The sequence below is a fragment of the Peromyscus eremicus genome, chromosome 6 (assembly GCF_949786415.1).
Source record: "Peromyscus eremicus chromosome 6, PerEre_H2_v1, whole genome shotgun sequence".
NCBI classification, from domain to species: domain Eukaryota; kingdom Metazoa; phylum Chordata; class Mammalia; order Rodentia; family Cricetidae; genus Peromyscus; species Peromyscus eremicus.
This window is the reverse complement of record NC_081421.1, coordinates 108,918,796-108,940,699: the sequence shown is the minus strand read 5'-3', so window position 1 is coordinate 108,940,699 and position 21,904 is coordinate 108,918,796. Positions and strand designations below refer to the sequence as shown.

Below are 21,904 nucleotides of genomic sequence, written 5' to 3'. Positions count from 1 at the left end.
AAACACGTGATATTTCATCGTTTGTAATACTTGACCTTATATAATCTTTTTGCTAAATATAGACCAACCGAGGGGGGAAAAATTAAGCAGTGTGTAGACTGACTTTTTTTTTAATTTGGCCTTTTTGATTGATGACTATTGTAGAATTTGGAGATAAACTATTTTCAAATCTTTGAATAGAAGTCTGCCCTTTCAATATTGAAAGAACCATGATGTATATTTTTCTTGATGCTTGACCTTTGAACATGGTTACATGATCTTACATATACTGAAACGTCTCTGAATTTAGTGGCAAAACCAAAGTCTGTCTTTAAAATCTCCGGTTTTATTTGGGATGTGAGCCAGGATTCTGCTGTGGATCTCTCAAATCTAAAAGATTTCTGTTAACTGAGCATTGGCATGAAAGCTGGATCCAATTATGATCTGTTGGTAGGACATCTTTTTTCAGCTGCCTCCATATCAGGGCAGAGAGTAGCTGAGCAAGGATTAGTAATTGGATATGGAGCCCTTCACATGTAGGTCATTAAATTCAGGCTGGCATAGTAGTGTGCCAAATCTTTCAGCAGCTGTTCAGTTGCCCCTGTGGGATCTGTTTTATAAATAATGATACGTTTTCAGAGGTGATGCCTAGCATCCTCGATATTTAAAAGTTTTTAAGTTATGAGAAAATCCTCATTTTAATAATGTCAGCAAATTTTTGACTTAGTTATTTGATCTTGTAGTTGCAGAAGCAGTCCGAAGTATGCAAAAAAAAAAAAAAAGTACCAGCAAAAACTGCAGAAAAACAGAAGCACATAAAAAGTTTAAGGTAAGGTCATGTGATATGAAGCAGTCATTGATTTATAAGACTCATGTTTATTTAACACATTAAACAGCCATGGAGTTTGTCTTATGACTTTCTATGATGATGATTACTAAATGATTATCTCTGTCCTAAAGGAATAGGGGCTCCAGAAGTGAATACACACTTAAGATGCCTCTAGACATACAGGAACAAGTGAATGTTTCTTGAATAGATAGTTTCAGAGATCTTGTGATTTTGCTGTATCTTGGAAAGTAAGGAGTTTCCAAATGTAAAGAAAAAAAAAATCACAACACAGTGAAAGCAAAGACCAGAATGTGATGGTTTTACACAGTGGCTGAAAAGCAATGGGTAGAATAAGGAAGAAAGGAGAAAGCATAGCTCTAAAGGTGTTTCTAATTTGAACAATAGTAGAAATATAATTCCATTATCTGGGTCATTTAGAGAACACTAGAAGGAAATCGGACTTAAAAATTATTAGCAAGTTTGAGTTTGAATATATGTGGAATCTGGGGTATCTGCAGGCATCTAAATAGGAACAGACTTAAAACCCAACAGTACGTGTTTGTACTTTGAGCCAATAGAAGAGGTTTCCATGGGTCACAAGCCTATTATATCTGTGGAATCAGGAATGTAACAAAGGAGAGGAGTTACCTGCAGGGAAGCCTGAGAGGGTGTTTCCTTTTTAATCAGAGTACAAGCTCCAAGTGGCAATGTGGCCCCAACGATAGCAGACCTTAAGTTTTGAAAGAGAAGTCAAAAGTTGAATTTGTGTGAAATGTAGTTTGTAGGTATTGACACTACTGTGCATTTTAAAATACTGAGGAGCCATTATAGAAAATAGTACAAAGGTTTCTATGGAAGTTAAAAATAGAACGACATACATAAATCTGAGAAAATGCTATCACTGCCTCATAGATATCTGCACTGCTGTGTTCCTTGTAACATTCCCCATCACCAAGATAGGGAAACTAGTATCTGTCCATGTCAGCAAACGAAGGATTAAGAAACTGTTAAATATATACAATGAGCTGCTAGCCCTGAAAAAACGAGATCTTGCCATCTGCCAAAGTATGAATGAGCTAGGAAGACAGTGTACTGCGAAATAAATATTTTGTGTTCTTATTTATGTGTGGAAAATAATACTCAAGTGTGCAGAATTAGGGGATAAAGCAGCAGTTATGAGGAAGGGGAAGCATGGGGGAGGACAGGAAGATGTGAGTCAAAGTAACATATATAAGATAAACAAGTCTAGAGAGTAAATGTATAACCTGAGGCCTGCAGGACATAGAGTTGTTCTGTATAATATTTTCATACTAATGAAGTGGTTTTAGCAGCTTTCATCACAAAGGAAACAAAAAAAGTTGGTTAACTGTGAAATGATGGACATGTTAATTTGTTTCACCATAGCAACCTTTTTACTATTCATATCTAGCCCATAGCATCATGTTGTATGCCTTAAATGTATGCAGTAACATTTATGAAAAAAATAGAGTTTATGTGATTTAATCACAAATAAATATTGAGGAGCCTAAATAAATCATATCTGTGTACCAATTTCAGACAATTGGTAGCTGGTTTAAGTTGGACCACAGATTGTAAAGTAAGAAGAGGGCTACAGATAGAACAGAATTTTAGGACACAAAACATGGTAAGATATGCAATTATGAGCTTCTCCATATGTTTGGACACATTGGACAGTCACTCAAAATTCTGTTTTTGTCAATCTGGTTATGACTTTAAATCTGAGTACGCTTCAGCAAGTTGGAGTGGTAGGTGGGGGTCAGAGTAACACTTGTGAATTCTTTAATTTTAGACTGGAGAGCCCAAATGGGATCAAATCTAAAACACGACTTGAAAGGTATCTAAAAAGAAGAAACAGCTTCTCGGCTGTATTTATTTCAACTGGCACTTTGATTGACTTAGAAAAATAGAGAAAAAGTACCTTGTAATTGATAAATATTGAAGATGCTAGGAAGATGCCTAGGGAGGAATGTCTGTGAACCTCCTGAATATCCTCATAGAAATAGAGTTGGGTGGGGATTTAGCTCAGTGTAGAGTGCTTGCTTAGCAAGCACAAGGCCCTGGGTTCGATCCTCAGCTAAAAAAAAAAAAAGAAAAAGAAAGAAAGAAAGAAAGAAAGAAAGAAAGAAAGAAAGAAAAAAGAAAGAAAGAAACAAGTGGAGCATTTAGTGCGGCCAACAGCTGTAACTAGGCAGAAGAGGATCCAAAAGCCCTGAGAACAGGAGGGCCACAAACTGCCAAGCATTTGCTGAAAAGTAAGGGATACTACTGACACCAACAGGAAAATTGGCAGGTGGTCCAGCAGACTCAAGTCCAAGGTGAGGATAAAAGAATGAGCAGGAAGCTCTGAAGTTGCCACTGTGGAATTTGTAAAACCTGCGGATGGGGGCGCTGCTCCCGGGCTAAGCCCAGCACTTTGGAGAAACTGCTCGGGTCTAAATTGAACAGGACCAGCCAATAGGAAGAGGGAAAAGCAAGTCCAGATGCAAGTGAAGGAAGGGCGAGGTGAAGGTCGTGACACAGGTTCACGCGTGCCATTTTACAAAAGTGACAGGTATTTGTAGTCTTGAGAGTAGAAAAGCAGTTCGACCCCCTCCTTAAAAGTCAGCAAGATGGCTTCGTGAATAAGGATACTTGCTGCCAAGCCGGAGGACCTAAGTTCAATCTACAGGACCCACATGGTGGAAGGTGACTTGACTCCTGAAAATTGCCTCTGACCTCCACACCAGCTCCATGGTATAGGCTCACTCACAGTAAATGTTTTTAAGAATCCCACACAAAAGGATTATGGCTGGATTGCATTTAAAGGTGCCGCAATACAAAAAGAACAAGGAAGCAGATAGAGGGATGAGACTATATCCAGCTTTCAGACTAAACATGGGGACATTTTTAAGTGATAAAATATGAACAAAACAAAAAACCAGAAAATTAAGAAATAGACTGGCTTGAGAAAGGAAAAATTTGAAGAAAGTGATGGCTGAGAAAAGAATAAGTGTTAAAAAGTGCTTGTGTGCATAAGACATGCCCAAAGGCCTAGCCAGTGAAATACAATAGAAAAAGGAAAGAAAATAAAATTACAGGTGGCATGATTGTCTATCTATCTATCTATCTATCTATCTATCTATCTATCTATCTATATATATATAAAGTTTTCTAAATCCTCATTTCACTAACTAGCAATTATAGCAGAATTTTAGGACAAAAAGTTAACACACAAAATCCCTTGCTGGTTTATGTGCCAGCAATGTACAGTCTGATCTTGAAATTAAAAAATGCTTATCCCCACCTTGTGTCATAGATAGAAATCTAATAAATTTGTAAAGAACCTAAAGGAGGAAGTCTGAAAGATTGATGAAAAACTCAAGATCTAAGTAAATTCAGAGATGTTCTCATGGACTGGAAATTCAAGACCCTAAGAACATGGATACCTACTACCCATACTTAGGTTTTTATAATTGTTAAGATTAAAAGAAACCAGAAAGCATTGGGAAAATACCTGAATCTAGGAATTGTAGAAAGACACAGAGGGTGAGCTAGTAGCCGATAATACTCAAAAGAAAAACCCAGACCTAAACACATAGATGTGGGGTATGCCAAAAGAGCACAACAACATAATTGAAAGAACTCATGGATGTATGTATAGGGCAGGACGGGGAGGCTGGATATGTGTAGACGAATTGCTAAATGGTCTTATTAATAAAAAAAAAAAAACTTAAAGCCAGAAATTGGGGTTAAAGCCTGAGAGGAATCAGAGGAATAGGAAAAGCCACAGCTAACCTTACCTCACCAACTCTGCAGCTTCCAAAGAGACCTACTCCTGTATACCCATGCCTCTATGCCTTTCTATTCTGTTCTCTCATTCACTCTTTCAGCCCAGCTAAATCATTTCCTCTTCCTGCCCTGCTCTGTCACTTCCTGTCTGTCTGTACAGATCTCCAGACCTCTATGGTTTGTACTGGGATTAAAGGCATGTGTCAGTCACCATGCCTGGCTCTGTTCCCCAGTGTGGACTTGAACTCACAGAGATCCAGACAGATACCTGCCTGCCAAGTGATAGGATTAAAGGCATGTGCTACCATAGCCTGACTTCTGTTTAGTATAATCGTTGGCTTTTTCCTCTGATCTCCAGGCAAGCTTTTTTTATTAGAGCACAAATAAAATATCACCACAGATATGGGGGAGGGTTTGTGAGTATTCACATGTGGGTGTGGGTGTTTGTGAGTTCACGAGCACACTGTGTGTGTGTATGTGTGTAGAAGTCAGAGGTCAGCGTCAGGTACCTTCCTCAGTAGCTCACCACCCTACTTTTTGAGACAGGGTTTCTCACTCAATCTGGAGAGTGACTGTTGACTGGACTGGTTGACCAGCAAGCCCTCGGCTTCTGCTTCTCTCTTCCTGTACTCGTTTACAGCTGAGCACTGGGCTGTGCCTGGCTGTTTATATGGGCTAGGGATGTGAATTCAGGTTTTCATGTGTTAGAGACTAAGCCATCTTCCTAAATCCCTGAAAGAACTCTGAATGAATAAAAATTAAGCAGTTATAGCAAGATTAAGTAGATGTAGTATTGGGCTATAGCTCAAAGTATAAAGTCTCTGTGAGTCCCAATGCAAAGGATTAAAAAAGCAAAAGAAGAGAAGAAACATGCCAAAGAAACCCTGTTAATTCATGTCACTACTCTGCTGCTAGGGAGAAATGTAGCTCCCTTTTTAAAGAGGAGGTTGAGCATGGTACTTCCTTCCAAAGAATCCAGAATAAAGAATGAGAATAAAAATAAGAATAATTGTCCATGGAGCATTCTAAAAGCACTGATCAGTCAGGACTCAAAGTAACCATACCACTGATAGACCACATTGATCATCTCAAACAATGTGATAAAAACAAACCTTGAGCTCTGTGGTTATCTATTGGAATAACTGCAGTTAATATTCCAAAGTTGCAGTTAATATTCCAAAGTTCCCAATAGAATATCTTACAGAATAACCATATAGGATTCCTCAATATTGACACAGCCAAGAAGAGCCCAAGGGGACATGGAAGTCAAATGTAATGTATCCTGGAACAGGGGAGAGGATTAATTACAGGCAGACATAGTCTAGGGCCTCGGAGAGATGGCTCAGCAGCTAAGAGCATTTTCTGCTCTTTCAGAGGACTCAGTTTTAGTTCTCAGCACTGCCATGGTAGCTCATGACTGTCTGTAATTCTAGCTCCTTCTGAGGGCTCCTGCACATGTGCTACACATAATTATACTCAGGCACAGACATATACACATAAAATAAATATTTAAAACAACAAATGTAATATGAATAAGTATGGCTTTTAGTTAACAACTTGACTATTAATATTAAATCTATCATATGGATGTAAAACATTAGCCATAGGTATAATTGGATACAGGGTATATGAGAAATATTTGTATTATTGTAGTTATATTTGGTGAATCTAACCAAAGTTTTTAAAGTAATAGAATATACAGAACGTAAGAAAATATAAGTAAGATATAAACTAAATACAAATAGTTGTTATAATAATAATATTTGTTGGTTTTGGTGACTATTCTTTTAACCCTTTTGGTGCTCACCTCTATATATTTAAATAAGAAATTATCTCAAAATATCTGTATTAGCTATTTAGTAGTCTGCTTCCAAAATACAGTAGACCTATGAATAAACATACTTGCATAAAAGTATTTAAAAAAAATTTTTTTTAAGACAGGGTTTCTCTGTATAACAACAGTCCTGGCTGTGCTGGAACTCACTTTGTAGAGCAGGCTAGCCTTGAACTCAGAGATTCACCTGCCTCTGCCTCCCGAGTGCTGGGATTGAAGGCGTGCATTGCCGCTGCCACCTCCACCACCCGCCGCATAATAGTATTTTAAATGGTTTCATATTGAATTGATGAACCTTCGTTTATTGAACTGATTCTTATCATTGAATAAACATGTCACAAAATGATGTGGCATATTTTGTGTTATTTTTGTATACTTTAAGATCAGTCCAATTCCACAGAATACTAACATTTACAGAATGTGTTTCCTCAAATAGTGGCAACTTCTTCATGTCAGTGTCCAACTTTGGGTTAGGGTCACTGTTTTCTGCTGAAGAAGATTTTGTTTTCTTTTGAGACAGGGTCTTACTACACATAGCCTTGGCTGGCCTAGAGCTTATTACGTAGACAAAGCTGGCCCCCAACACACACAGAATCCCTGCCTCTGCCTCCAGGGAGCTAGGATTAAAGGTGGGTGCTACCACACCTTGCCTGAAGTAGATTTTTAAAGATAACTTTTAGAGGGATCTTTTAGTTGTATTTTTTCCTTTTTTTCTGGGAACATGTTTACTTCTGTTTTAGGATTGAAACACGTATTTACGTAGACTAGAATACAGTGCTGTTAATTGTGGTAGGTGTCAATCACAAATTAATATTATTTACTCTGCACATTGCTAAGACAGTGGTTCTCAGCCTTTCTAATGCTGCGACCCTTTAATACAGTTTCTCATGTTGTGGTGACCCCCAAGCATAACATTATTTTGTGGCTACTTCATAACTGTAATTTTGCTACTGTTATGAATGGGAATATAAATATCTGATATGCAGGATATCTGATACTTGACCCCTGTGAAAGGGTCATTCAGCCCTTAAAGGGGTCATTTTCATTGGTGATGTTAATAATTATGTGGTTGTCTGTTTTTCTTACCCTTTTAGGGTGATCTATATTCTTATCTAGCTCTTCACATATCACCCCTACCTATTTGTTAGCCTACACTTTGATTGTGATGTTTTTGAGCCAGTGTGTGTGTGTGTGTGTGTGTGTGTGTATTATTCTGCTTGAAGTCTGTAGAACCTCTTAAATCTGACGTCTGTATCTATAATAGGAAGAAAAATAGCTCCCCCAAAGTGCTCATGTTTTAATCTGCAGTGAACATCCATGTTAACGATGTAGATGAATTTAGGTCACTAATTGACTGACCCCAAGTAAAAAGACTGCTGGGTTATCCACATAGGCCTGATATCATCAACTGTGTGTACACAGTGGAAGAAGCAGACGGAAGAGGCGGTCAGAGTGATCTGAAGCTGAAGGATTCAGCCCACTCGAGCTGATTTTGAAGGTGTAGAAAGTGGGTCCTGAGACAAAGAACACATGCAGCTCCCAGAAGAAATGAATTCCCCCTAAAGTCTTGGGAAAGCTGTGCGCCATGCCCACATCTTGATTTCAGCCTAGTGATGCTCCTGTAGAAGTTCTGACTTCAGGACTGGAGTACAAAACTCTATTGTTCGAAGCCAGTGACTGGTTATGATGGCTACAGAATTAACACAGTGCTTTCCAAAAGTTCTGGGAAATTCTTCAAACACTAGCCCAAATACCATATTTTACCTGCACTCTATCCTTCATCTCTTAACCAATCTTAAATATTTTATATCTTTTTTATTTTGGTGGTTGCTTTAAAATGATTGGCTTCTGATTCTGCTGTAAATTAATTTAATTGTTTATCCCTATAAATAATTTGTCTATAAATATAATGAGTTTAGTTATATTATGTACACCTTTAAAATAAATTTGTACTTCTACTTAACATCTTACTTTAGGCTTGAAATTTCCATTTTAAAAAGCACAATGGGATTATTTTTGTTATTTATTCTTTATTTTATCAAAATTAAATGTTTATTTTCTTTGTCCTCATCTGTTGGAATCACTTTTACTAGTTCTCTTCAGTCTGTCCACCCAGTTCTTGAGTGAACAGACATAGTAGGAGAATCCTCTCAGGTTAGCATGATGCACAGGTTTTTCTGATTATTGACAAATATGTGTATATGTGTTTATGTATGTTTACTTAATTCTGTTTTGAAAAAATAACTATGCTTTTATCTTAGATTCCAAATGTCTCATAGTTAACCCCTAGTTTTACTTTCATTAATTTAGTAATTTAATATTTCTTTATTTTAACAAAGAAAATCTTTAACAATACTTGATAAAATAGTATATATATTCTCTATATATATTAAAATAGTATATATATACTATGCCTTAGTATGAAAGAGGTCACCAAACTATAAGAATGTTCTTAACAAAGTATGTTTCTGAGGATTCCATGAAAATGCGAAGTCCCTTACTAAATTAAAAATGCCATCACACTTTAAAACAGTATGAGCTTTTAAGAGTGATTGAAAGCGTCCTTAAGTTTTTGTCCCTCCCTCCGCCGCTCCCTCCGTCTGTCCCTCTGTCCCTCCCTCCCTCCCTTCCTTCCTTCCTGCGGTGTCACACTCTTTCTAAGAAGAGAGCAGAATGTTCTGATGACACAAGTGGCTTTTCTTCTCAGGCTGTCACACATCCTGACTTGCCACGTCTGTATCTAATAGGGTAACTCATTTCCTTTTAACCTTTAGTGACCAAAGTTCAATTATCTTCTAATCTAGGAAAATAAGTTAACTCTTAACAACCTATGATACTCAACAAGACACAGCTGCACTTTGGAATCAGTAATCCATCTTTAATTTCAAAGTTTCCTCATCTGTCAAGGCAACATGGTAGTGTGGCAGGGTTGGGTACCACCAAAGGGGTTTGTAGCAACAATGATGTTTTAAAACATATTATCTGCTTTTGTGCTGACTAGTACAGATCAGTGTCTCCTTGTATTGTCAGCCTGGAGTACCCATCACAGAAACGAGTGTTCTATCAACTTCCATATTAAATTGTCATAGTCTCATGAAAAGACATCCCCTTTAATTAATTAAAACAATGTCAATTTCATCCCATGTTCAAAAATTCAATTTCTTCTGAAATCCCAACTTGAATGTTTTTTAAGCAATCAACGATACTATGTTTCACATTTGAAGGTTCATTTTTCTATGTTCCTTAAAGTAGTTTTGAACAATTAACCTGAGCCAAGAGGAAGTGACTGTTGTGATGGCCGAATGTAAACTCTAGTATTCACACCAGCTTTTGTTATTGTATGCCTTCCTGTCCTGTCTTCTTTCCTGCTCCATGTGCCATGCCACACAGCCAGCGAATTGAGGAGACATCACTCACCTGTACTGTCCACTGTTGGCTCTGTGTGACAAAGCACCAAAGACTGGCACTTGGTGCCATCCAGAGTTCTCTGAATATGGAAGTGTTTGCCCTTCTTAGTTTATCTCAGCGAAACCATCATGAGAAACAGTTTCTCCAATGTCTTTGTAAAAAGAGAAATCTATACACCGAACCTAAATGGATGATGTTGCGCATCAGAACAGCAGAAACAGCTTATTTGTATGTCTTGTGTTGAAATGATTACTGACTGTAGAGCTTTCTAGTGGAAATCAAATGTTCAATGAAACAGCACTCCCTTGATTAGGTAATAGTGATATGCCTTTTATTGGTTGGACTCTGATACAAACACCTGACAAGGACTAGAACTTTACCCAAAGAGACACGTATCACAAACCACATAGTCTAACGACAGCTGTAGATAGATATATGCAACAGTGACTTTTAGGTGAAAATACAAGACGGTTCTTACACACTCAGGTAGGGTTCAAAACAGTTCTTGATTGAAATAAGTATGTCTGTAAGCATAAGTGACTATCAGGGCTTTCTATGCCTACCTATCTAATGTTATGGACACGTTTGGGGATTTATTAAAATTAAAGCAAAGCTAGAAAGACTTGGTGGCACAGTGTTTAATCTCAGCACTTGGGAGGTAGACAGGAGGATCATTGTGAGTCAAAAGCCATCCTATTTTATACCTCAAGTTCCACCAGGTCAGCCAGGACTGCATAGTAGAGTGCCATTTTAAAAAAATAGAAGTATAGTAACAACAGTAACTAAACAAAAAGGAAGTGCCACGCACTTCATTACATTGCATATGGATACCTGGTAGCCACAAATTTTTTCCAGTGAAGTGTTCTGTGTGTGTGTGTGTGTGTGTGTGTGTGTGTGTGTGTGAGAGAGAGAGAGAGAGAGAGAGACAGAGACAGAGACAGAGAGACAGAGAGACAGAGACAGAGAGACAGAGACAGAGACAGAGAGAATGCCCTTTTCTGTCTGGCCCCAGAAAAACTGGTAATAACAAATGCTCTACTCAAGAGGAGATTAAAATAATTTTCCCCTTTTAATTTTGCATATGAAAACACACTTCAAAGGGAATGCTTCAGTTTGGAGATTTTTAAATTTTACATTTCCTTTTGCAGCCCTATTGCCTAAAAGATTTAAGCTCCAGGTTAGGGGAGAACCCACTTTATAGATAAAACATGGCCATGAGTATTTTCATAGGCATTCCAATCACCCTTGCTACCAGACTTTCTTCTACCTCTTCTCCACACACACAGCATGCCACTTCATATTCGAAGTGTTAATGTTTCTATCAGGACTCTGGTGGGAGTTTCTGGTGACAGGTGTTGGCAGGGTCAGCTAGTGTGGCTTTAAGTTACGAGGGCATTCACTTTAAAGAGGTTCCCTAACGAATATTCTGTTGCAAAAGTGGTGAGACCTGGGACTCCTCTGAATCTCTTCTTAGAAATGCAACTCAGAAAAGACAGGACTCTGGTCCTCAGTCTGGGGACCCAAACAGGTGTTACCTGTTGGTACAATAAGAGGTCTGCTCTGGTGGCCTCAGCTGGCCTACTCACCCATTAATGGTGGCCCTGCTGGTTTGTCCAACCTCTGTAGTTTCACATATTAAGAACAATCTGCCACATTTCAGGGATGAAAGGTCTAATACAATATTGTCTTTATCAGTCGTGGTATGACTTAGTTTAAATTATAAAATTAAGAGTGATTTTTGTTTTGGTTTTATTTATTTATTTATTTAGTTTTGTTTTCTTTTCTTTTTTTCAAGACAGGGTTTCTCTCTGTAGTTTTGGTGCCTGTCCTGGATCTCATTCTGTAGACCAGATTGGCCTCGAACTCGCAGAGATCCAAGAGGCTCTACCTCCTGAGTGCTGGGATTAAAGGCGTGCGCCACCACCACCCAGCTAAGAATGATTTTTATAATGGTTTATGAGTAGTATAAAAATTAAAAAGTAAGTCAGGTGGTTGTGGCACACGCCTTTAATCTCAGCACTCAGAAGGCAGAGGCAGATGGATCACTGTGAGTTGGAGGCCAGTCTGGACTACAGAGTGAGTTCCAGGACAGCCAAGGCTACACAGAGAAACTGTCTTGAAAAACAAAAAAACAAAAACAAACAAACAAACAAACAAACCCTCAAAAATAACCATAGAGGATGTATTTTGGTTCAGTTAGGTTCAGTGGGGTTCGGACTAATTGGACCTCACCACGTTTTCATTATAAATGCCTGCTTCCAACAGGCAGTCAATGTTCTAGCTTTGGTGATGATTTTGTACTTGAGCAGAAAAGTATCACAGTCAGTTTCTGTTTGTTTGTTTGTTTGTTTGTTTGTTTTGGCACGGCATGGCTCCTCGGTGGTTCTGCCTTTGTGCATTTGTAGGACGGTGGAATGGTTTAGTTTGGCTCTCCAGATGAAAACTCCCTTGATTTTCCATCTTGAATGAAACAAACTTCTTCAAAGTGAAAGGCTGAAAACTATAGCCCCCCTATGTTTAATCATTAATAGTGAGCCCTTCCGTGAACTTAGGTCCTGATTTTGGAGTTTGGAATCTGACCTTTCCCCTGTAGATAAACACTGTTGTCGCAGATTCTGAGAAGGGTCACTTCCTTGCTGGCTGCCATCAGGAGAGTCTGCTTCTCAGTGACTCCTGGGAAGTGGATGTGGTAGAGGGTAGCCAGGCAGCATGATCCTCTTAGCTGTGTTCTTCCTCTGCTTCTTCTCCTCATACTCTGCCTCTGTTAAAGGTAAGTGTACGCTGCCTTTTCCTAAACTTGAATCTCGTGTGTGTGTGTGTGTGTGTGTGTGTATGCTGGAAGAGTTCCTAACTACACCCTTTTTGAAAATATATAAGGTTGAAATATCTGGGGCTAAGTAACTAAGTGGAGATGAAAAAACTTAATTTCTGGCTCTGTTTTACGAGAATGGAGGTCTCTTCGTTTCAGCCCGCCATCCCTCAGATCAGTGTGTTTCTGGCTTCAGTTTTCCATTCCTGGAAAAAGATTTGAGCTATTGTTACCTGCTGCTGGTGGACACACAGAAGGCAGTGCCTTCATTTGAATTGTAAAACAGGATTTATAAAACCCAGTCCTGAAATTTCCCTCTAGTTGCTTAGCAATGGGACACCAAGAAGAGTCAGATCCAATGAGGGGGAAAAGACATTTGATTGCCAAAGAGTTATGAATGAAATGGCAAAGCATATATGGAATTCTGCTGGCATTCAAAAAGAATAGAATAATCCAAGTCAGTGAATTAAAGAAAATAAGGCGGTATGATATGGATTTAAGAAATAAGACATCTTTAAAAATAGTGTTACTAGTTAACAGTTTCTGTTTTAAGATGAAAATCACTTTAAAAATATGTGAATTGATAACATCAGAAAAAAAACAAGAGGAGAGCGTTTCACAGGAAGGGTTTCAATGTCATGTTTCAAATGTATTGATAGGAAATCTTCTATGAATCCACCAGCTTATAGACTCTTTGGGCTTCGGATTGTTGTCCCGTATAAAGGTGTCACTTTTGATAATTCATAAAGATACACTGTTAAAAGCACCTGATCTCAAGGTACCCTGTTATGGTAGGGGGTCACTTCTAGTGGTGTGTACTGGAGTAAGTAACATAATATGATCACACACAAACTTTTAAAATCTGTTTGTAATCACTGTGACTTGTGACCATAAAGTGAATGTGAAATTTCTACATGGAAAAGGAATAGCTGTTACTACAACAGCAAGATATAGAGGGTTAAAATTCAGTTATTTCACCTGGGCAAATAGATTCCTAAACTAGAGGGAATATTTTCAGCACTTTTGAAAAGTGTTAGTGTTTAAAATACAACCCTTCCTTAGGTGAAAAACAAAAACTTATAAATCATATTTTACTTGAAATTGTTAGAAAGTAGTGTTTTATTGTTTGTCTAATATGATGTAAACAGTATACTAACCCAATATCATGATTATTTTGAAAAAAAATGGAGATATAGTAGTTACTGTGTCATCTTTTTTAATTCCCATTCTGTAAATGAAAAACAGCAAGCACACACACACACACACACACACACACACACACACACACACACACCAGCAGCAGCATACAGGCATGCCACCTGCGCATGGGAAAAATGTGGCTTAGAACATGACAGCTTGTTGTGTACAAACTCAATGACAAATCCAGGTTTTCAGAACCCAAAGCTTGTGCAATTGAGAGACTGTCTTTGATAAAACACCACAGAAATATCTTATGCTTCCAAAGGTTACCGAGGAAAGATAAGGAACGTACATAGATTGCTAGGGCCTCTTCCAAAGTCTTCCAAGGACCCGGGTGAGTGAGGGGCCCAGGGCTTCGGCTTCTCTCCCCGAGTTCCTTCATTTCAGTTCAAAGACTTTCTGACACTAAATATCACAAGCATCCAGTACAGGGCTCAATACAGGACTCGGTTCTCTCCATCTACCTGGAGTAGCCTTCGGAGTAGAGGACCGTGATTTGATGGCGGATTCTTTGCCCTCACAATGACTGATATTTAACAAGCAAATGACACGAGGTGGCTCTACCCTCCTGCTAACCGTAGGATGAAGGGTAATGTGGAGGGCAGTCTAATTTATTGAGTGTGGACTCCAAAGCCCCAGGTTTCCCCTGGCTGTTACTGATTGTAGCTGGTAACAGTGGAGCTGTTCTCAGCGCTGACTTGCTTTTTTTTTTTTTTTTGATGTAGGGCTTTTACTTTCTATTTGTTTTGTCTTTATCTCATATTAGCTCCTTTATTGCTAATTCCTCTCAGTCCCTGACCCCACCCTTATTTTTAATCCATTTGCACTAATCACACCCCATCTCTCCTGCCTTACACTTTCCTGTCAGATTCTCAGACTCTTTGATTTCTTCCCGTATCTCCAGAGCACATCTCCTGGAGCCTCACCCTAACTCACCTCTGCTTTACCTCCTTGCTTAAGCCAAGGAGCAGTGCTATTACAGCGCCTCGACCCCTGGAACAAAATGCCATCATGTCCATTCTAAAGAGCGGTAGCTAAAAAAGTAACCCTGGAGCACAACCTAGCCATTTGGACCATCTGAAACTCAGCATCTGATGAACAGGACAGACAGATCCTTGAGGCCTGTTGAAAGAGGTAGGAGAAGCCAACGGAGATCAAGGCCCTTCCCGCTCTGGGCATCATTGTCCTGGTGCAGTCAAGAGCTGATCTGTCCTATGCTCCTTGTTACTGGTAACGTAAAAGCTAAAAAACATCAGCATAATAGTTTTGAAAGCTGTGGACTTTAAGAAATAGTCCCTCCTACACATTTTCCATAATGATTTTCATCAGAAGGCTCCTTCACGTAGTCCATAAACTCAGATTTTCTAAAACCCAAACTTCAGAGTCTACATGTGTGTGGGATTGAACTTAGAGTCAGTCTTTGTCAGCTCTTATGTACTGCTCATCTTTCACAATTGCTGTGAGGATTTGATAAGACAGCATGTGCCCTATATGGAATTTTATAGATCACACACACACACACACACACACACACACACACGCACACGCACACACACACAAGCACACATAGGTCCAAAATATCCGCAACAAAGTAGTGTTTGAACTGCTGCAGAGCACCCATTTAGAATACAGAAGAGGTGGAAAAAGAAGAGGCTGAGAGAGTTACAGACTGTGTCTCCTTGAAGGTCTCTGAACTCCATCTTCCTTCTGTATGTCATGTCCCAGGCTTGGCTGACTTGGGGTTTGAACTTTGTTTTGTGTGGTGCCAGCTCTCCCTCATCTGTCACTTGCCTCTTCGGATTCCTACTGAAACCTGTGTCCTCCCTTTGAACCTGTGGCAGATCATGGACCTAGAATGAGGTCAGAAACCTCTTTCAGCTTCCCACCTCAGCCCTATGGACTTGTCCCCGAGTCTCCCTGAAGCCCAGGCACCTGTTGAACCTCACCTTCCTCTGCTGTGTTCTTTATGTAGTCAGTTCCAGTTCTTTCTGCTCTTGTGTCCACACAAGCCCTCTTCAGGGCCTTTGCACTTGCTGCTCCTTGTGAGAATGGAGTGGGAAGAGCAGAGTATGACTCTTGCTACAGACGTACACGTGGCCAGCCTCAAGCTGACCTTGCCTCACAGAGGTCTACCCATTGCCTTTCCTATTGGACTTGTCTCCAGTAGCATGGTCTGTCATTCTATGGTGTTTGCTCATACACTCATTCTATCTTATTTTCTAGCTCTTTGTCACATAAGTATTAGCTCCATAAGGGGGGAAAATTTGTCTCCTTGTTTATTGGCATCTAGGTTGACCTAGAAAATTGACCATGTCCTGAGAGTTTCTCAGAGCATCATTGTTAAAGGAAAGAATGAATTCCTGGCTCCTTTCCTAGGAATGAAAGAGAAATCAATCTAAAATTGTAGAGGTTTGTGGTAAAAGTAAGAGCATGATCTTAGGAGCAGATAGCTATAGTTCCCATCACATCACCATTATTAATTGCCTGAGTAATCCTGGGCAAAGGGTGTAATCTCTGTGCCCTTCCGTTTTCTCATCTAATGAAGAATAGTAATGCCCATCGCAGAGCCAGATGGTGCAAAATTGTAATTCAAGCACTTGGAGCAAAAGGCAAGAGAAAGAAGGATTCCCGGCCAGCCTGGGCTACATAGTGAGACCCTGTCCAAAAAAAAGACAGACAAACAACAACAGAACAAGACTGAGCTGATTAGATTTTTATGAATGTCAGCACACATCATCTTGAGGCAACATGTCTTGCTCTCTTTTTCCTGGAGACTGTGCAGTTGTTGCTAGGGGTGGGTGGGCAGAAGCTGATGCAGACCAGGCTGGCCTCCTACTCACAAAGATCTACCTGCCTCCGTTTCCCAAGTCCTGTGATTGAAGGTGTGCAGCAGTACCCCTGGCCATGTACATACTTCTTAAGGGAAAGTAAGTTATGACTTCCTACTAGAGTTCGCTGGCAAAGCAACCCCGTGACACCAAGTAAGAACATACACACTGAATACTTCTTGACTCCATCTAGTGAGTGACGCACAGAAAACATACAAAACCAGCTTCTGTGATCATAACCTTTGTGTGTCTGAGAAAAATTCAATCTTTCCCCTTTGTGTGTCCTGGGAATGAGTTCAACTGAGTTGGAAACTGTGTGAACTTCTCCTTTGTGGGTTTTTTTTTTTTTTTGGCTCCCAATACTGACTTCAATGCTATTTGATATTAAATCCCCCTGTCCAGATTTAAGCTGGTCTTAAGATTTTATGTAATTAGTTGTCTTTTTTTCAGGCACAGTTAATTTAAACCTATTTATAGGTGACTCTTTAATGTTCCAATTTTCTTTAAAATATTATTAGACAATAATATACCTGGGTATAGATATTTATTTATTTGTTTACTTGGGTTTTTGAGACATGTTCTCACATTGTAGCTTAGGTTGGCATGGAACTCACTATGTATTTTAGGCTTGCCTGGAATCATTATATTGTCCAGACTACCCTCAACCTCATGGGCATCTTCCTGTCTCAGTCTTCAAAGTGCTGTGATTATAAGTATGAACCACCACAACCACCACTGAAATGTTCTTTGGACAAGTTTGCTAATTAAGCTTATAGAGAAAACTACAAAGAAAAAACATTCTTTAAATGCAGCAAGTATGCCAAATGAAAGAATGGCCTTTTTGATGACTAACATTTTTTTGACACTCAGCTGTTGGAATTAAAAATTCATTAATTATGGTGCTGTAAAGATGGAACTGTGCTTTGGTTAAAAGCACTTGTTGCTCTTCCAGAGGACCTGGGATTGGTTCCCAGCATCCACATGGAAACTTATTTAGCTCCAGTTCCAGGAAATCCAGTGCCCTCTTCTGGCTCCCTTGGGTACTGCATGCATTTGGTGTACATACAATGCAGGCAAAACATCCATACACATAAAATTTTAAATAATTACAAAAGATCTTACTGAATTTGTAAAGCAATTCCTGTCAAGACCTCTGCTTGAACTTATATAGTCAAGTGATTGAAAGCAACATGACCGTTGCTTTAAAAACTGTCTTATGTTCAACCTGGGCAATATGAAGATGACTTGATAGTTGATAAAAACAATGGTTTTGTGAAATGGAAGCTTGTTTGTATGTTCATCAGTTAACTTACTTATTTGTGGTTTTTAAGCCGATGCTTTTAGTCGCTGGAGAAGCACATCCTCTTTGGTTCAGCAGGTGCTAGTTAAGCTCCACTGAGCCTCAGTGAACTGGAGAACGCAGTGGCGGTAAGACAGTATGTTCTCAGGCCTGACAAGTGCCTGACGATCGGAACTTGACCTGTGCCTGTCCTTTAATGCAGGTCACACAACTGGTCTCTCATTAAATAATGAACGGCTGTACAAGCTCACGTACTCCACTGAAGTGTTTATTGATGGGGGCAAAGGAAAACTTCAGGACAGCGTGGGCTACAGGATCTCATCTGATGTGGACGTTGTGTTACTGTGGAGGAATCCTGATGGTGATGATGACCAACTGATCCAAGTCACGGTGGGCATTTTCTATCAAAATGAAGCAACACTGCACTACACTAGGATTCGATGTTAGAAACACGTCATCCAGCAGCACTTGTTTTGTGCTATTGGATATACTTGGCATATTATCTTTCACAAAAACAAGTGAAGCATCCATAATTTTGAAGTTGTTGCTAATCAATAGTGAGTTTTCTCCAAATTGTTGAAGCAGGCTGCTCCGTGCTGCTGAGTAACTGAAGTCTGACCTCCAGTTCTGTATATCATCTTAATATGAATGGGGACATTGTATTGGAATCCATTCAAAATGTCCTGGAGGAAGGGATTTGCAATGCATGTCATGTAAGGAACCATGGAGACTGAAATGGAGATACACTAGGAGAGGCCTCATTTAACGGGTAGAATTACTGATGAGGGACAGGGCCTCTTATAGAAGGAACCAAGTATTCCACAGAATGACAGTGTTTGGTCGGCCATGGTGATTTAGATCTGTGAGACTTTTTCTAATGTTGATATATTGTAATCCTACTTTCCAAGAACCTAACGGCAATGGATTCCTTTTAAAGTTAGTTGCTCTTCTGCAGGTTACTGTCAGATAGGCGCACTGGGTCAAGTACGTGGAACAAATAGCTTTTTACAGTAAGATGTGTTGCAGCCCCGTTGACAACTCACTGCCATTTCTTTGGGTGTTTCTAGTGGTTGTTGTATTTTCAAAGTTAGATCAGGACATCACCATGCATTCCTCTGAGTCATTATCACTAGAACAGCAAGCTTCCCTGCAGAAAACATTGCTTGCATCCATCCTTGTTCTGTAATTCTGTTGCTGACCTTCACTTTATAAACACAGGAGCCCCAGAATGGGCAGGAATGTTTTCAGACACGTTACAGACAGGGAAAGGAGGAGGTAGACAGACACTGTTTAAAACCAGTGAGAAAAGTGCCAGTGAGACAAAAGAGTCAAATTCAAGGCACATGTATTATGACTCAAGGTCACAGAGTTAAGCATTCTCACCTTTGACCAGTTAAAATAGCTAATGTTAAATACCTTCCATTTTAAAGTCAAAGCTCTTGTCCAGTAATGTGAGTGACAAGTCCTGTGAATCAACGTTTGAAATGATGACAACCTCAGTTGGTCTCCTTTACCACCTTCTTTTTAGGAGGCAGATGTGGGAATTTTTTTCCTAATTGTGTTCTTTTCTTGACTTAGATGACGACTGTCAACGTTGAAAATGTGAACCAACAGAGAGGAGAGAAGAGCATCTTCAAAGGCAAAACTGCCCCGAAGATCCTAGGAAAGGACAACCTGGAGGCGCTGCAGAGACCCATGCTCCTTCACCTGGTTCGGGGGAAGGTGAGGCCCGGGCTTTCTTCCGCTTTCCTGCTCTGCCCCCTTCCAGCGGGTAGTGCTCTGCAGGACTCATTGTTACCACCTGTTTTCAGTGGGATCATTTCAAGAACTGAGGGGTGGAGGCTGCTGAACAAATGTCTCCAAAGGAAGTCAAACCATGCTCTGAATTCTATTTCCTACCCAGCTTCTCTCTGTCTCTGTCTCTCTGTCTCTCTGTCTCTGTCTCTCTCTCTGTCTCTCTGTCTCTGTCTCTGTCTCTCTCTCATTAAAGTCTTTGTAATAGAATGAAGTATTGGCTTCTGGATGAGAAACACTGCTTTTAAACTGCATCTCTTACTAGCTATTAAACTAGGAAGGATTACAGAGCTATTGTAACACAGAAAATCGTTGCAGCATGTTAGGTAAGTTCAGGAAAGTAGGCAGATTAGAATGAAAGGTAAAAGTTTAGATAAATAATATTAATGTGTGAGGGTATCTGTCTGGGCAAAACACAAAACTGACATCTTCCCGTGTCATGTTGAAGACACAGCAGCTTTCAAAATATTTAGACATTCTTTAGAAATATGACTTGGAAAAGTACTAAACAGAGCAAAATAATGAATAAATATTGTAATTCCATCTAGAAGCCCAGTAAGGAAATTCTGTGAGCTTTCAGATGTTTTACTTATGATTTAAATCTAACCTATTTTATAGTCCTACTATGTTGGAACTGAGAAGCAACTGTGAACAGTAAATGACCAGGCATTCCACATTCTGGTTTAGGAAGGTTGTGGGTATCTTATTCACAAAGGAAGATGTGAGCTCAAGTTTAGTCATGAGGTAGAAAACAATAGGGAGATAGGGGGAGTTACAACTGTCATTTTACATGTCTCCAAAGTTCAACTTTCTACCTCAAAATAATGATGACAAGTACTGCAAAGTAAAAATACCAGAAACCTTTGCAAAGCAGGATGCACATTTGTTAGGAAGTACTCCAAGAAGGGCTCAGAGGCAGGCATGTGCTACATCACATAAACTCTGAACCCCAGTCTCTCAGAATGCCTTTCTCTTTCTCCACCTCTCAGAATCTTTCCCTTGATTCAAGCTTTGTTCCCATATCCTCCTTTCTTTTATAACAGTCACACCCTCTTGGTCAGCTGGAAACAGCCATGTGACTTTGCCCCACTCTTGGTGCTTTGGAACCCACTCATGGCCTTCCCATTTCTCTTCTAGCCATCCATATTCATTGCTAAGTTACAGCTTTCAGCAGAGAAAATGACCAATCCTGTCAATATTCCAGCCCCTCCACTCTCAGCTCCATGTCTTTCTTCCCCTTCCCCAAAGTGTCTCCACCTTGTACTGACTGGTGTGTCCATAAAGCTTTTCCTAATATCCTCCAAGCCCACCACCCCTTGAGTGCGTTATAATTCTCTGTCTTCTGTCCACAGTAGCAGTGGGTTTCTCATGAGCAGCATCACATCTTTCTCTTAGTGCATTCAGCAACTTGATTATAGTGAAAATTCAATGAATGTTTGTAGAGTAAAAGGATGAACACAAAAGTTGATGAGAGGCTAGGTGAGCCAGTCTTGGCTTGTGATTCAGTTAGTGACAAGTAAAAGGAACGCAGTGCTTACAGCGTGCTGAGCTCTGCCTGACCACACCACAAACATTGTCCCCTGTGCTAGTCACAGACCTAGGAGGTTGCTGCTGTGGTATACTCCTGTGGCAGATGAGGAACTGGAGTTCTGAGAAGTTAAGAAAAGTTCCAAAGGCCACAGAACTGACAGGTCACGAAGCTGGCGTTTGAAGCAGAGTCTGTACCTTCCCCCCAGCGTGCCACTGTCCTCTCATCGTCCTCCTGGGTCGACTTGGAGAATTCTCTATTTTATTCTGCACCGTATGCATTCACTTACTTGATTTGCATATGGCTCAACTTTATTAACACAAAACACAGTTATTTTCTTCTCTGGACCTCCAAAGTGGCAAGCTTCTTGAGTCCATTAAATATTAATTGCATTTATGGTCTTCACCACAGCCTATCACTTTACAGTGCCTTTGCCAGAAGCTGAGTGCAAAGTCTTGCCGCACACACACGTAAGAACTCAGTGCCTTCACTGTTCAAAGGCTGCATGAAGCTGCCACATCACTATTTCAGTGACACCAATGTGGCAGCCCAATGGGATGTGATGATTTGCTGTAGCCACGGGTTAAAGTACATCATTATATATCT

The 21,904-nt window shown here is 39.8% G+C and overlaps 1 protein-coding gene across 1 annotated transcript in view; it reads left to right on the top strand.

Annotated features, from left to right (window-relative positions):
- The first annotated feature begins 12,548 nt into the window (after positions 1-12,548).
- The window catches only part of Mttp (microsomal triglyceride transfer protein), a 42,031-nt gene continuing 32,675 nt past the window's right edge, over positions 12,549-21,904 (top strand). Inside the window, exons 1-3 of the mRNA XM_059265027.1 lie at positions 12,549-12,609; positions 18,179-18,366; positions 19,555-19,698. Coding sequence (XP_059121010.1) covers positions 12,549-12,609; positions 18,179-18,366; positions 19,555-19,698 — 393 coding nt within the window. The remainder of the gene's footprint in view (positions 12,610-18,178; positions 18,367-19,554; positions 19,699-21,904) is intronic.